The sequence below is a fragment of the Condylura cristata genome, unplaced genomic scaffold (genome assembly GCF_000260355.1).
Source record: "Condylura cristata isolate star-nosed mole 26May11 unplaced genomic scaffold, ConCri1.0 scaffold00007, whole genome shotgun sequence".
Taxonomy (NCBI): Eukaryota; Metazoa; Chordata; class Mammalia; order Eulipotyphla; family Talpidae; genus Condylura; species Condylura cristata.
Genome location: NW_004567108.1, coordinates 17,584,461 through 17,601,228, shown reverse-complemented (window position 1 = coordinate 17,601,228; position 16,768 = coordinate 17,584,461). Strand labels below are relative to the sequence as shown.

Below are 16,768 nucleotides of genomic sequence, written 5' to 3'. Positions count from 1 at the left end.
CACACACACACACACACACACACACACACACACACACACACACACACACGCTTAATCCTTTGGCTTCAACCATTCCCTTTGATTCAAATGCCCCACGCTCTTTTACGTCTTTCCAGAAACGACTCCTAAGTCAATGCTCAGTCTAATTTTATTTCTTAACCATTTGTCCCTATACTAATCTTGCCCTCCTTTAAACTTCAGTCTATCTGTTAAGTGCACCTAGATCAGATCTGGGCTTACGTTCTGTAATTGTTTCATCAACGTGAAGGTGGTTTTCTCAACAAGACTGAAAGCTGCCCAAACAAAAGGACTATACCGTCTTAGGCTGGACAAACAGTAGCCATAGTAAAGTTTGTTGAAATCAGCAAGGTGAGCAGTGTGCTACAATGGATAGCAAAGTCCAGCACGCACATATAATGAACAGAGAGAATACATCAAACATAAAGCCATCAGGACTGACATTAGCACCACCATGACTTCTTGATATATTTTTTAAAGATTTATTTATTTATCCATACAGAACTGGGGTGCAGGCCAGAGGTGCAGGGGCGGTGAGAGAATTCACCAGAGACAGAGTGGGGAGCAGAACTGGGCCGACTGACGAAGTACGCTGCTGAGGGGAGCAGCGGGCGTGTCAGGAGAGGTCTGCTGGACCATGTGGATCACCTCAGGGGCAGGTGGGGATCAAACTCATGCTGAAGTTGCTTTAGCTTCTCAGTGCTGTGCTTTAACCCGCTGTGCCACCAGGGAGGGCCATACTTCTTGATATTTTACCAAAGGATTTTATATATATAAATAGCTGTATTTGCCAGTCACAACAGTACAATCATGATGCCCCTCTCATGGGACAAAGATGAGGCCTAAAGAGACTAAGTAACTTTGACCAAAGCCACCTACCTTGTAAGTGAAGAAAGCTGGTCTGGAATGTTCCTGCCTCCCAGCAGGCCTACTATCTGCACTGTACTGGCCTTCCCAGACATGCCAGGCCAGGCTCTTGTTGGGGGACAGGATCTCAATTTCAGAAACAATGTCCAGTCTCCAGGACACCAGCACTGGTGAGACTCCAGTCACTGCACTGTTCCCGCTCAGCCTGGATTGTGTTCTGGGCAAAGCCGTGAGTCACTTTCACCACAGGAAAATGGACTGGGAAGCTGGAGACACTGCCAGCCCCTTGGTGGGGTCCACGGGCTCATTAATTCTCTTACTGAGGGGAGACAGACCTCAGCTGTTTTCCTAGACAGAGTCAACTCAATCTCCCCCTTTTAGGATAGAGTGAAGACATAGTTGGTCCCGAGAGTTCTGAGGTAAATGAAGCCTGCTTCAGCTGAAGCCAAAATTGAAAGCATCTCATGCAAAATATGAGAATGTGTGTCCCTTCTCTAGAGTCATGAAGTATTTGGCAAAGTAAACAGACTGGGGCTCAGACATCAGTCTGTTCTAGGTTTATGGCCCACTCTGTTCTTTGCAAATATGTTATTTAGGGAAACTTACTTCACCTCTCTGAGTCTCAGTGTCATTGTCAGTAAAACAGGTCACAGGATAGTTATGAAGATTAGATAAAACAACAACAAAAACAAATGAAAGCTTGAGAATAGTGCCCAGCAGGTAACAGATGCTCCCTCAGTCAGGGCCACTCATCACAGAGGTCAAGTAGGCTTCAAAATATGCTCTATGCTGGCATCACTTATTAAGCAGGAGTGACAAACATTACCACCAGCACTGCTACCTCCACCACAGCAGAATTCCATGCTGCTGTTAACTCCTGGTAGAGCAATTCAAGGCTCTCGCCTGTAGGAGAATTTTAGTAGAATGAAGAGGGAGAAGGAAAGTGAAAGAAAAAAGACAGAACATGCCTAAGGCACAAAAACTCACCCAGAAAGACCTTGACTGGAAACAGAAAAAAAATAGATGGAGAGCCAACAACTGGTTTGTGGAAGGACAGGGTGCTGGGCTCGAGCAAAATAAATAGAACATAGGGCCATTTGAACAAACATTTCAAATTACATTATTTTCTACTGCCTTGTGTCTTCAGGCAATTGGGAAGATACAAATGTGTAGGATTTTTTTTATAAAGTTTTATTGGGATTTTTTAAAAAACCAGGCTTGAGCTTCCTTAAGAAAAGGTGATTGCTTCTGCGTGGTGAACGGTGGATTGAGGTCAGCAGGCAGGCCTGGCGCCAGGCCGCTGCCAGTGGCCACCACCCTGGAACCATAGATGCGTGTGATGAGGTGATGCTCGGAGGGACTTTCAGAAACCCCAAAGGACTACACACACACATTAGTTGTCGTTGTGCACAGACAGTAGCACGCACACACCAATTAGAAATCCTTCTGAAGGTGGCCAAAATGCCAAGCACCTGTGGGCTCCGGGGGGCAGCCAGCAGTGCAGTACTCACAGTGGCCGGGGGGTCCTGGCTGAGCCGCACGCTGTGGGACCGTTCCTGCAGGGAGTTGACTCCACTGACCTCAGAGTAAAAGACCTGAAAAAGAGGCAGGCAAGTGGGGTGACACTGGGGCCAGGACTTCTTGCGGGTCCATGGCCCTTGGTTTTGAGCGCACACACACACCCTGTGTGCGTTCTGAGGTGCTCGCCTCAGCACAAATACATGAGTCACGTGGCAACATCAAACATGCTAGCAGAGGCCTGCTGAGGCCTTCAGGAAGATGTGTATGGCTGAGGTGGGGTGGGGGAGGTGGCATTCAGCTCCTAGTATTCTCCTGAAACGCTCTTCTCTAAGGTCATCTTTTGTCTTCCCACTTTTGATACAACATGAGAGAAAAACATTTCTCTTCTCTGAGAAGACAACAGGACAAGGCCATGATAAATAGCTTCTCTTTCTTGCTAACAGGAAACCAGGAAAGAGTGGCAAGTCTAGGGTTTGATGGGGCAAGGGGAGGAGTTGACAACCCACCTAAGGTGAACAGCTCGGCCCCAGTGCATTTGATACCCTAAAAGAATGTGAAGCCGAAGGGGCGTGGCTAACTCTCTGGAGAGTCCCAGAGATAACAGAATTCCAAATATTTATCTGAAGACTCCTGCGTCCTAAAAGTTGACTCATTTTTAAAAACTGCTCAACGAAAACATCTCAGTGAGCTGCAATCAGTCTGATTTGTAACCTCTGATAGGGAGGAATGCATTCTCTCTTTCCTCCCCCCTGTCCACCCTTTCATTCAAATTTCACATTCTTTGAGCTTATGGCCCAAATTCCACAGTGACTCCCTATTATTTCCCATATTGCTGCTTTCATCTCCAAGTTGTCTATTGGGCAACTGCATAGGAGGAACCACGTCTTCTGCTCAGTTTGTATTTTTCCATCCCTGGAGAGAGTATGGAATGGGCCAGTCCCAATGGACTTTCGAGGTACTAGCAACACCCTTAAAAGGTAAATGTTCCCACTGGTTTTACAGAAAGAGAATGGGTCAGTTATTAACATTAAAGGCTGATATAAGGGACAGAGGAGGGGTAAAGATGGGAAGGACATACAGTCACCCCAACACCCTCACTACAGGATCCCCATGCCCAATTACTCACAGTGAAGCCCGAGATGGGGCTCTCCAAATGCCTGGGCATTTTCCACCGGATGCTGAAAGCTGTACAGTTCACTGCGTCTAGGGTGATGTCAAGAGGAGGCCCCATCTTGCCTGCCACAAAAGAAGAGAATGTATTAGACGTTCCAAGCTTCCTGGAACTCAGGTGGAGGGTATGGTGTGGTAACACCCATCCGAAGAACTATGAACCTGTACTTCTGTGTTGTCAATGCGTTACCTCAAAACAAAGTTCCATATGGCCCAACGTGAGTATATTTACACGGGATTTGAGATGACTCTGCAGCCCGAATGCAGACATCTTCCCACATGCCATGCCTGGCTCAGCTGTCCCCACCAGGGCTCTGCTACCCCTTCGCAGCTGGAAGAGGAGACCAGTGTCTCCCTCATTGCTGGAAATCAAATTAATAGAACATTCTTCTGCAACTTCTGGTACTTCAGGGGCCAGCAAAGAGGTGAAGGCTGTGTAGACTAACCACTTCTGACTTGACTCTGGAAGGCTAGTATGTAATAGTGTGAGGCAGTGGTTTTCCTTTTTATTCTATAATGCCTCTGCTTCATAGGTATATTGCATATTCTATAGATATATAGGTAAATGTGCTTATATAGCTAATATTTCTTATTCCACAGACATATAAAATGGGGTTAGGAAATTTCCTGTGTTTACTATATGTACCTTATACTATACTTAATTTTGTGATTATAAATAATAAATTTGCTTCTAAAAATAACATATTGCCAAAATTTAGAAAATACAAAAAAAAAGTTCTACTCTGCAGATGAGTCCTGTGAACACTGAGTATAGTATGCCCCCTTTGGTCGCCTGCAGGTTTTTAAATGATACATGCATGTATAGACACGTGTATGTGCATATGTATTTATATATCTATAACTCTTATTTTGATTTTGTGTACAGATAATGACATTACCAACATTCACCACATATATAGATTCACTGACCAAACGCGTTACTTTGAATGACTGCTAGTTCTTTCACTTAGTGCACGTACCATAATTTACAATATTTTTTATTCCACTACTTTGAGGTACTTAATTTGGTTCCAAGACCGCGGTATTTTAATTACTGCTTCATGAAGACAGTTCTAAGTCGCCTTGCATGGAGCACAGTAAGTAGATGAGTTCAGTAGACGCCCCTTGAGTCTATGAATGTTCTACAGCTGGATTTTCTCCTGACAGATACGACCTGATGAGTCTCTTTACAGTGACATGTAGAGTTCTCCTGCTTCTCTCCCTGGTACTGTGTGTTACACTCTTGCACATACCACGCACACGTCTGATGGAGGGAGACGAGGGTCACAGACAAGTTAGCAGGACATTAAAGTTGGGGGTACGGAGCATCCAGGGAGGCACGGGGCACTCGGTAGCACCAGGGAAGATGTGCCTGACTCCCCCGACGGAGGGTAGGGCTGAGGCAAAGGGGGGTGGCAAAAGTGAACAGCAGAGGAAGCAGCACACACTCTGCTCCCAAAGAGGGGGGTGGAAGGTGGGGGAGGGTGAGTCACAAAATGGAAGCCGAACAGAGGCCAGGCGGGGTAGATGTGGGTGGTAAAGGAGAGGAAGGGGTAAGACTGACTACAAGGATCCTGCCAGGGCAACAAGGGGGGTGAAGTGCCATCCACGCCTCTGGGAGCGCAATGTCAACTTTACTGGCCAGGAGAGGGCGGTGACGTCATCCGTCGTCGGCTGCTGGTCAACAAGAGGTGGCCAGGCCAGGCATTTGGGTCAAACACTGAGAGTATTCCAGCAGAGTCAGAAAGGCAGATTGGAGACCAAATTATATGTTGACTGGATAGAGTTGCATTTTGAAAGAAGATTTTTTGAGAGAAAACTTTATAAACTTGAAAGAGGTGATGAGAATAGAGTAATGGATTCGACGTCATAAAAAAATGGCATTATGCTCTTCAAAAACTATAAAAGACTCAAAAAGCAGATCTAGAGGTAAATAATTGCAGCAAAATGACAGGTTAGGAAGATCTTTATTACAAAACTCATCCATATTGATAAAAAATATATTAAGGCCCTGATATATAAATATAGTGAGGCAACTCATAAAAGATGAAATATAGTTGGTAAACACCTAGGATGAAATATTCAGATTTTCCAGTTATCAAATAAATCCAAATAGGTTTTAAATTCACCTATTAAATTAGCCAAATGTTTAAGTGATAGTAACTAATACTGACAAGAACACATAAATATGCTCCCCTAAAAAATTACTTATGGCAGCACAAATGAGCTCAGGCATTTTGGAAGAGAAGCTGGCAATGTCCAATAATCTCCAGGCCATACATACATCCATATGTTCCTCTCCTTGGGCTCTCAGCACTGTAATTACAATCTGTTGTTAAGAAAGAATCTCAGAAGAGGAAGTTGTTCTCATGAAGATATTCTTGGTAGGATGATGTGTGATACAGAAAAAACAAACAATCTAAATATTTAGAAAGAAAGAAAGGGTCAAGTCAATTGTGGTCCCCTGGGGGGGATCATTAGACAAACATTATAAGTGAACATTCACTAAATACATGATGGTATCTTGGTTTGGATCCAGAACAGAAAAAGGACATTAGTAGGAAAACCAGTGAACTACAAGCAAAAAGTGCAGCTTAATTAATAACATTATATCACTACTGGCTAGCACTAGCACTAGTGAATTATTTAAATTTAACAAATGTCCTGTGGTCATGTTATCATTAAATTGTGTAAATTAGATCTTGTACCATGTAAGGTGTATCATGAGGAGAAACTGGATGAAAGTAGGCAAAATTTCTGTTATCTTTGCAATTCCCTATAAATTTAACTGTATTTTAAAGATATAAGTTTACTAGTGAAATGAGATCATATCACTCTGTAATACGATTACATGTTAAATAAAAAGTATATCTGATTACCACCCATACTATTAGTACAGTCTTATGGGATATTCATTTATTAGAACTTGAGGGCAAAAGGGAAAGGGTAGTTATTACCTGAGCGTGGCTGAGATGGAAAAGGATTTTTCCCCCATTTTCACTAATTTCTCAACATATCAGCATATCATTTGGTTTTGCATAATTTTTAAATTATTTCTATAGCCAAGACCAGAGTTTACAAGGTGTGCCTGTGCCCAGGTTCCTCTGTAACTAAAGGAAAGCCACAGAATAACCCTTCATGAAGCTTACACTAGTCAGGAAAGCAGGCTGTTTGTAGTCTGTCTCTCTCCACTGACCACGCGAACTTATTAACTCTCGATCCCAAAGGTAATATCCCTACATCTAATACAATCCTGTATCACAAGTTAGCTATTGCTGCATAGAATTGTCAATTGGCAATACCTCAAGGTGGACAGAGAGTGCAAACTTCCTGTTATAAGATGAATAATTGGGGGGTGGTCTATACTGTATTGCAGACTTAAAAGTTGCTAAAAATAGGAGCCCTCCCTGGTGGCGCAGGGTGGTAAAGCACAGCACTAAGAAGCTAAAGCCACTTTAGCATGAGTTCAATCACCGCCCTGGAAGTGACCCACATGGCGTGGCACACCTCTCCTGACCCGCTCCTGCCTACTGCTCCCCTCAGCAGTGTACTTCATCAATCTGCCTGTTCTGCTCTTCACTCTGTCTCAGATGAATCCTCTCACTGCCCCTGCATCTCTGGCATGTACCCTAGTTCTGTATGCATAAATAAATAAATCTTTTAAAAAACAACAACAAAAGAAAAGTTGCTAAAAATAAGACTGGCCTTTAAAAGTTTCTCAACACACAAACAGAAAAGGTAATTGAGAGACAATGATGTGTTTACTAACATTACGGTAATCATGCTGTGCCTCTTTAACTTACACAATATTATATGTCAATAATATCTCTTTACAACTGGGAATTAATTAATTAACCAACATGTGGTGGTAGGGGGAGAGAAATAGAATACAGGAAAATCCACTCTTCATTCTCCCCCCCCCCTTTCAGAGGAAACAACCATTTTGTGTGATGTTTAATTTCTTCCTACTAGGAACCACCTAACTGTCCATGGGTAAAGGAAGCAGTAAACCAGGGTTCTGCCATCCTCCTTACTCCATTTATTTCTTTAAAGAAAAAAGAACTCACAGGAAAGAGATGCAGGCAGAAACCTTAGTAAATTTCCGAGCACTATTCAAATATTTGCTAGCTTCTAATCTTCCCTTCACTGTCTGCCTAGCAAGCCTTTGGCTTTTAAATCTGTTGCCACTTGTTCATCTGCATTTCAGCTTCCAAAAATTCATTTCTACCATCTTCTGCCTGATTCCTTTTGATCTGATTTTTACCCATTTTAGAGTGGTTTTGACAGCACCGGTCGTAAATCTGGTCACTGAACCACGTTCCACTAGAAACATAACCATCTATCTCAAAACACCATGGGACAGAGGGAGAAGACATGACTCCCACTTTACAAATGAAGAAACTGAGGTCTACAGCGTGTTGCAAAATCTCATCGCTGGGAGGGGCAGAAACAGACAATGAGTAACGAGGGAGAGATGCTGGTATTCTTGGCGATGCTGCCAAACCTTCTCTTCTGAGTTCCCACTTGGCTTTCTGCCTGGGGGCTCTCATCCTTCTCAGTCACCACCACCCATGTTGGTGACTCCCCATTTCTCCAGCCCAGACCTCTCTTTGGGTGGAGCAGCCCCTATGTTCAAAGGCCGAGTGAGAGCAGATGTCGTGTGAGCTTCTCAAACACACACAGCAAAACTCAATCCATCACCTCTCTTCAACCTGAGCCTCTGCGGAGACCCCTGTCCTGGTGGATAGCCGCCCCATACACCCCAACATTCAGAAAGCTGGAAGTCCCCTCTACATCAAATTGGTCATATGGTGCTCACCCCCTTCTCACCACACAATCCTCAGAATCCTTATCCAGTGCCTCGACTGGAGCCCAGAGCTGCACACACAGTGGGGCCTGTTGACAAGACTTCCCTGACACTCTCTCTCTGGACTTTCTAAAGGGATCCAGTTTCCTGCCCCATGGTTTCCACAATCTGCACCCTCCTCTAGAGAATGTGTGGTAATGAGTGAAGCTTTTTTTTTTTTTTTTCTGTAAAACAGCCAAATGACGATGAAGATTGGGGCCACAGGATCAGAGGCTCTAAAGCTTGTGTGCAGGGGGCTAGATGAAAGCCATGTGGCTGGAAGAAAGTTCCAGATGTCCTGTCTTAAGTCACATTTGCATTGCAAGCACAGCATTTTTCTCTGTGTTTTTGTTGGAATAGTTTTTGAGGGTAGGGCAGGTCTCCAGCTGAGGGCCAGCTGAGGCTGTATTTGCAGAATAATCACACTGTGCAGCAAGAGATTGTAGCACTATTGGGGGCAGGCTAAAAGCAGTTGTAAGTCACCCTCTGGCACCACCCCTGGGCTGAGAGGGATTCCCCACAGGGAAGAAATGCAAGAAATGAGCAGAAAAGCTCAGACAAGGAGACTTTGGGGGCCATGGTCCTAACTGGGGTGAGCCAGTCAAAGTAATTCTCTAAATCTCTTCCAGCCACTGGAATGACAGATAAGAGTGAAATTTAAGGCTTCCCTTACATCTCTATATCTGCTGAGTCATCAGGAGAAAGTTCAGTGTTTGAACAGGGTAAGTCAAGACCAAATTACAAGCTCTAAAATCTCTCATTAAAGCCAGAGTCAGATAATGGTAATCACACCGAGGTCTGCTGAAATTTTACCTATTATGGCATAAAAACACGCTGTGCTTTCTCAGTATTTAAAAATACAAAGTAGTAGGTCACTTACATGGTAGTCCCACATAAGACTGAAGCAGTCAAATGTAAAAATAATACTTATATTTAACCCACAATGTTACAATGACAGCAAAATAAATTATACAATAGAAAATTAGTTTTGAAGAACTATTGTAATATAGCTACAATATATCCTGAAGCTGTGTTCTTGTACATAAAAAGTGAAAAGCAAGACTTCTTAGAGATAAATAAAAAGTGTGTTTCTTTGCCAGGAGGGAGCTGTAGTCTAGGGCTTTTTGCTTTGGAGGCCTTTCAAAACTGTATTAGGTTTTTGCATTAGAAACTTCTGAATAATTAGGTCAACTTCTTATGGTAATTTTATTTCATAAAATACTTCAACATCCTGAGCAAAATTCATCTCTGATTCAATTAGCGTTGTAATCCAATTCATAAAAACACTTCAAAACGCAAACAAAAATATCATCTGTGACAGAAATACATTGCTAGCTTTTCAGTTATTTGATTTTCACAAAATGAACCCAGTTATATTCACTGATGCGATGGAAAGTGCCCAGACTTAACTAAAAATAATCAGGAAATTCTCAATAGGAAAGAAACCTTATTTCCATCTTTTTGAAGTCTGCTGCAACTATTATTACGAAAGCAGCCCTGTGAATGTGTAATCACAAGTCCTCTCCACTAGCCATGTCCAAGGTATTGTCTGCAATGCAATGGTAAACATGTGGGTTTAGGGCACAAAACTGTGCTTGTTCTAGCCAGGGGTTCAAGGAATTCTCAGACACTGAGGAACAGCAAGAAGTGTTTTCCAGAGCCCTGCCATCTTCTCTGTGGGGTGCTGACCAGTCACATCATGACCCTACTCCCCTTAAAATCTACCATTCTAGCATGGAATTCCAGAACATGGTCCACCATTCCAGACAGCCATTCCGGAATATGATTTACTCTGATTCCAGAGTAGATTCCTACAACCATTCCAGAGTATGACTCCAGAATATGACACTACTTTAGAGAATAACCCCAGAATATAATCTTAGCCCAGAGTGCAATTCTAGAGAGTAATTCACCAGTCCAGAGCACCTCGAGTTTCTCACTTGCTAACTAATGAGCTGGATGAGATATTCTCTAGATGGGCCTCCTACTTAACATTCTGACACCATGTGTACAGAAGTCTTCACCACTAGACCTCTGTCTTTGTTGGACTGAGGTCATTTGCTCCAGGCCAGAGACCTGGCTCAGGGTCCAGTATTCCCATGCTGAGGTTCCAGAGAGAATATCTTATTCCAGAGACCCTTCAGGGTCAGGGTTCTGCTGTAGGAAACAGCACAGGATGAACCATAATGATATTAATTTTCTTCAGTCCTTGGGTTTGAAACCCCAACAATGTAGGAGGTCCTTGAAAGGGAAAGAGATTATAAAGTCCACCATCAGCCTTCTGGAAAATTCTTTCAATGACATCTGGGGAAATGACCCATGCCCTCCCTATAATTCTTCTGTCTTACTCACTGCTACATGTGTGCCTTTTCTGGGTTATCGTTTCCTGATGAGGAAGAAAGAATACCAATCAGAACCCCACAGAGATGATTGCTGTGGGCAAAATCTATGGCTGGATGCAAACTGCAGTGAAGAAAGCTTGAGAAACAGAGTATGTGTACAGCCTCAAAGCATCTCACCAAAAACATTTATTCGGTAGTTTTAACATGAGTCTACAAATTCTGTGATATTGCTCCCTCCAGGTGGGGAGCCTAACTCCCCTCCCTTTGAGGGTGGGTTGGATTTCCTAATTCACGTCTACTAAATAGAGTATGAGAAGAGAGGAATGGCAGCTTTCACATGGATTTATTTGGCAGGTGCCTCTATAACTAAAAGGTCAAAGTTAACGTCACCCATGAAAGTCACACTGATATGACATGATATTATAACACGAAAAAGACACTTCACCTCCATGGCAGCCCTACCCAAAATGCATAAGCACAATATAAACAACAGCAAATACTACCTATATGCAGATCTGATGACACTCTCAATATAATTGACCAATAGTGTCCAAAAGTGTCAGTGAATAAAGCTTATTCATTAGTTAATAGCATTGTGTCTGTGTCAACACCTTGGTCGGGATCAACAGCCATGGTTACGGAGGGTGTTAACATTCAGGCAAGCTGAGTGAAGGAGTCAAGGAATTGAAACTATTGCCACAACTTTCTATAAAACTGTAATTTACCCCAAAATAAAAGCACTCAACAAAATTGTGGATGCTTCCTTTTCTCATCATAGCCCAGCAGGAGAACTTCTTCCTGCAGACAGGGGTCCTTTCTCCAGGTACAACTGGCATGGTGTTATGCCCAGCCCTGAAAATCAAGTGCAGAAAGCTGGTTATTGTGCCTGGCCAACCCTGCCCTGACCGAGCCACCACAATGAGACAATTTTCTCTTGCTCTCAGATTTACAGGATCTGGCTTCTTTCTGTTCCTCCTCCCAACAGTAGCCCTGATGTCATGTGGCAGCACATGTGTGAGGGTGTCCAGTCTTCCCCCTGTGCCGGACCAAAACCATCCTCTGCAGATTTCACGATGACAGCAGAAGCATGTGGCCATACCTTCACCTGTGATTCTTACCTGGTAAATCTTCTAGGTTAGTCAAAGACGACGTTAATTGATGTGTAAAATGCATAAACTTGTTCATAATCACAAAGTGTTTGCATTTCCCATTTTTCAGGGACTGGAGGTTAATGGTCATTTTAAAACAAAAATGAAAGTAAGCACTGCCCTTTCCCAGCTGCTAGAAATTCTAGACACAATGCTCATCCTGTTGGCATATACATTTGCTAATAATGACAGTGGTTATAATTTACTGACAGCCATTGCTAAGCCTGGCACACCTCAATATTTCACAAAGAGCATCCCTTCTACCACCCACAATGCATTGGTGCAAATAGAAAAAAAGATCCCTCTTCCTGGTAGATTAACCCCCAGGATAGTTAGGAGAGAGGATGGAAGTTCTCTCCTGAGAGTGTCTTCAACCACCAAGGGCTTAATGAGGTGATGAGGTGATTGCTGGCTGGATTCCAGATCTCTGCAGCTCTTGCCTGCATACACAATATACACAATTGGTCCAACATTATGTAAGTTACACTTTTCTTAAAATACTTTCAATAGCTTGGGTGGCATATATTTCCTTTTACAAACATGGTAACACTTATGGGCATGTTCAAGATCACAGAAAGTAAAATAGCCAGGATTTGAACCAAGGCCCCTCTGACCCCAAAATGGATGTTTTTAATTACTTCCAGGATCATGAGATCTAATAACCACTGGAATGCTGACAGGAACAAATAGTAATATTGCTGACAAATGTCATATCAACTGCAATGCTCCTTATTCTGCCCTGGACCAAAGCAACAAGTCTTGCTTTTCTTTCCACCCTTTCTTAATAGCATCTTAAAAAGTAACATAAGAAAATGGGGAAATTTTATCATCCCATATTTGAGGTTGGGAGGAAAACTGATCTGGCAAGATTATTCCCCAAATGAGAAATAGTGAGGGTGGCTGAATTGGAACTCATATCCCTAAGAGGTTTAGGGGGTAGTGAAGGTCAAGTTGTGGGAATGTAGGGTGTGGAAGGCAGCAGAATGTAATGGAATTGACCCTGAAAGAGAGAGGGGAGGCCAAATCTTCAGTAAAAAACACCCTTACAAAAACGTGGAAATGACAAATAATAATAACAAAAACATATTAACCATTTACTAACCAATTCTAGGTGCTTTGAATACAGTGATTCTTCAGCCCTCGGAACTCAGTGCAGTAGGCATTACAATTGTCCGATTTGAGGAATGAAGGATCTGAAAACCTAGTGGTGACTCTCCTAAGGTGATGATGACAGACCATGAACCAAGGACAACTCCAGAGCCATGGGGAGCAACACATGGCGGCCTTTGGTGCCAAATTTCACCAATCATTCAAGTAATAGGGGGTCTCCAAGGCACCTCTACTATACTAGTGGCTTTAAGGGACCAGGTTCTGTGTTTAAACTCTTTGCACTCATTTTCTCATCTTACCTTCACATAGAGCCCATTTTACAGATGAGGAAATGAAGACTGAGAGAGAGAAAATAATTGTTGCAATCACATGTCTCATAAGTGAGAAGTAGGAATTCAGGTCAGTGGGACTTAGAAATGAGGTTTCTTAATCACTAGGTTTCAGACACCATCCCCTCTCTCCATGGCAGGGATGCTGATAATCCTTCTCACCTCCAGTGCTCCTAGTTTTAGATCTGGACCATCTGGACAGGTCTGTTTAGTTGAGAACAACTAAACAATTGATTAAGAAAGTATATTCAGAGGATCTCACATAAAACGTTAGACAAATAAATGTCACTTCATACCTATTTGTGGAATGGATGAAGGAAGGTCCAGTATGGCCCAAGAGCCTGTAAGGGAAGGGAGAGATTGTGCAGAAACATGCCTATTGAGATGTGTGATCTCAAAAAGGAGAAAAGGTAAATGCTACTGAAATAGTAAAATGAAGTGTCTGTTGTCCAGCACAGCAAATCACCCCATAGGTGGTAGTGGGTAATCACAGCAGCTGGAATCACAAAGGACCCTAATATCAAAGATAGAAAATCAACATCCCTAAAGGAGATTCTCAGAGTTGCCTTAAAGAGCTAAGGTGTGGGCCCTCCCTAGTGGCACAGCAGGTTAAAACACAGCACGAAGAAGCTAAAGCCCCTTCAGCTCAAGTTGATCCCTGCCCCAGAAGGTGACCACATGGCGCGGCAGACCTCTCCTGACCCGCCCGCTACTGCCCTCAGCAGTGTACTTCATCAGTCGGCCCGTTCTGCTCCCCACTCTGTCTCTGGTGAATCCTCTCACTGCCCCTGCACCTCTGGCCTGTACCCAGTTCTGTAAGCATAAATAAATAAATCTTTTTTTTTTTTTAAAAGAGCTAAGGTGATAAGACTTGGATAAAGTGCAAGGTTAGCAGTTACGCTGTACACACCTAACAGTGTCCTGGCCGACACCCACTTAGTCAACACTCATGTCAGCCATAAACCATTTTGATCCATCCCCTATGATCTGTCAGGATAGACTAGGTCATGCCACTAGCACGACCCCCAAAAGCCAGAGGCCTACAAACAACAAGGATGTATTGATCATTCCTTCTACGGTATCACCGAGGCGTGGTTCTCCACATTCTGCCCATTGTGTGACCCACGTTAATAGCTTCTATCTAGAGCCTGAGCAATGTTTTAGACTTCTCCCCAGTAGGAGCACCTGGACTCTCACCCACCTTCTCTGATGTCAGCTAGTCACAAGGCCTCAGGTGAGCAGGTCACATTAACAGATGAACAATGGCATTCTGCCAGGATGTAAACAAAGATGCTGTCCCTGGGCAGCTGAGGATTTCCTTGCAAACTTATGAAAGAGGCAAACAACAGGGTTTCCCGCCCACCTGTCCAGGGAAGCTAATGTCTGCGGGGCCCTCCTAGGGATAGATGACCATCCCTGAGTGTCTCCTTTCAACAAATACTGGTCACTTGGTGACCTATTTAGATCCCAAAGTTGGACAAGGAAAACGAAACTGTTAGGCACGAGTCGGTGTCTACTGCCCAAGAGCTCCACAATTCCACAGAGCTGTTCTGGCTCAGCTGGGCTTTCTTTCGAAACAGCGGACTTAAAATACCCTTCAGCTATAATTAAAACATCAGGGTATTGGCATAGAAATGGACAGGCAGATCAATAGACCAGAAAAGATAGCCCCAGAATGTGTAAAAATGTAATTTATGATAAGAAAGGCATCTTGGATCAATGGGGAATGGAAGAATTATTCAACAGATGACATTAGGACAGTGGGCTAGCAAATTAGAAGAGAAAATCAATTTTTAGCCTTAATTCATACTACATGCCAGCATAACTTTAATTCCAGATGCATTAAAGATTTAGAGAAATTTACATTTGTAAAGTCATAAACCAAGAAAATGTTCCTCAGTACCATTATTTACCACAGCATATTTACTTGTGTTTTTGTTAATAGAAGAACTCCTACTTAATATAACTGATTATACAGCAAAATATCTTTAAACATTTCTTTCTATCAAAATAACTGCTGTGAAAATATAGACCCAGTACAAACATTTACAGGCAGAAAAAAAGATTTATATCAGTTAATATATAAACAACTCATACAAAATACAACAGAAACATTTTATAATTTGTAAAGAAAAATGGAGGAAGAACACTTGTAGTCAGGTTACTTAAAAAGATAAAGTTTAAAAACATACACACAGAAAAACATTCAAAACACATGAATAATTAAAACACTATAACTTATTGCAACACTGTGGGCCATTGCTCATCTAAAAACTGAAACAACTTTTAAAAATAACACCCAATTCTATATACAGAGTTTTTACATATTTTGATTGGTGATTTTACCTGCTTAATTGTTGGAATGCAACTGGGTAATGCATGAGGATTCTTAAGTAGATACTTATTGTCCTTTTCACAACATATCATAAAGAAATAATTTCCAGATATGGAAAAAAAGATTTCATGTTCAATCATATTCATCTTAATGGGCACAATGAAAAATAACATGATTTCAGTAAAGAATATTTAAGCAGATCACAGTGACATATCTGTAACTGATGGCCTTACAAGGTTTTTTGTAAATGGTGCTTACAAGGATTTTATAGTAACACAGGGAAATGTTTCTGTTGTGAAGTTGTGTACACAAAGTAGTCTATGGAATGAATGCACATACAATACAAAATTACACAGAGCACAATCCTGAGAAAATGTCAGCAAAGGTTTATTGCAGTTGGCTCAGAGCAATTAATTTTTCTTTCTATTTTCCCATATGCTTAAATTACTTCAACATGAGAAAAATAAACAGCTTGATATTTAATCATGACTAAGTGGTGACTGCGTCATGCTGGGCACTTAACAAAATTAAGGCGCAAGCTTCTACAACTAAATGCAGAAGAAAATCTCTCGCAGGAACTAGATGCCAGATATACTCTGAGGCCATATTTTAAGTATTGTCATTAGGTGTCATTATTAACCCTATTTTACAAATTTGAGGCACAAAGAGAGGAAGCGTCTGTCCCAAACTCACTGATGAGTTTGTGATAGGGTCAAGATTTGAACCAAGTCAGACTGGCTCCCATACCAAGCTTGTAGCCACACAACACAGTAATGAGGGCATTTAATCATCGCAACAGCCCTAGGATATCATTTTATAAAGGAGAACACTGAGGCTTTGACATGTTAATGACAGTAGTTCCTGGACCAGCAAGTGAGGAGCTGGGAACTCAGGTATTCTGACTCTGAAAGCACCATTTCCCCAACCCACTCCCACCTCCCATTCCTCACTGGTGGGAAAACTGCCTCAGTAAACAGCTAGTACACAGAGCTCCTACCATTTTCCCCTGCCCCACTAAGAAGTAAACTCTCAGTAGCTAGTTCGCGGACTGTCCAAGACCTTTGGAATTCATCCTTGCCTTC

The 16,768-nt window shown here is 42.5% G+C and overlaps 1 protein-coding gene across 2 annotated transcripts in view; it reads right to left on the bottom strand.

Moving 5' to 3' along the window:
- The window catches only part of EGFLAM (EGF-like, fibronectin type III and laminin G domains), a 141,188-nt gene that overhangs the window by 91,422 nt on the left and 32,998 nt on the right, over positions 1–16,768 (bottom strand). For both annotated transcript variants that reach the window (XM_004678104.2, XM_012721985.1), the window contains exons 2-3: positions 3,533–3,642; positions 2,397–2,480 (exon numbers count right to left, since the gene is read on the bottom strand). In XM_004678104.2, coding sequence (XP_004678161.1) covers positions 2,397–2,480; positions 3,533–3,642 — 194 coding nt within the window. The remainder of the gene's footprint in view (positions 1–2,396; positions 2,481–3,532; positions 3,643–16,768) is intronic.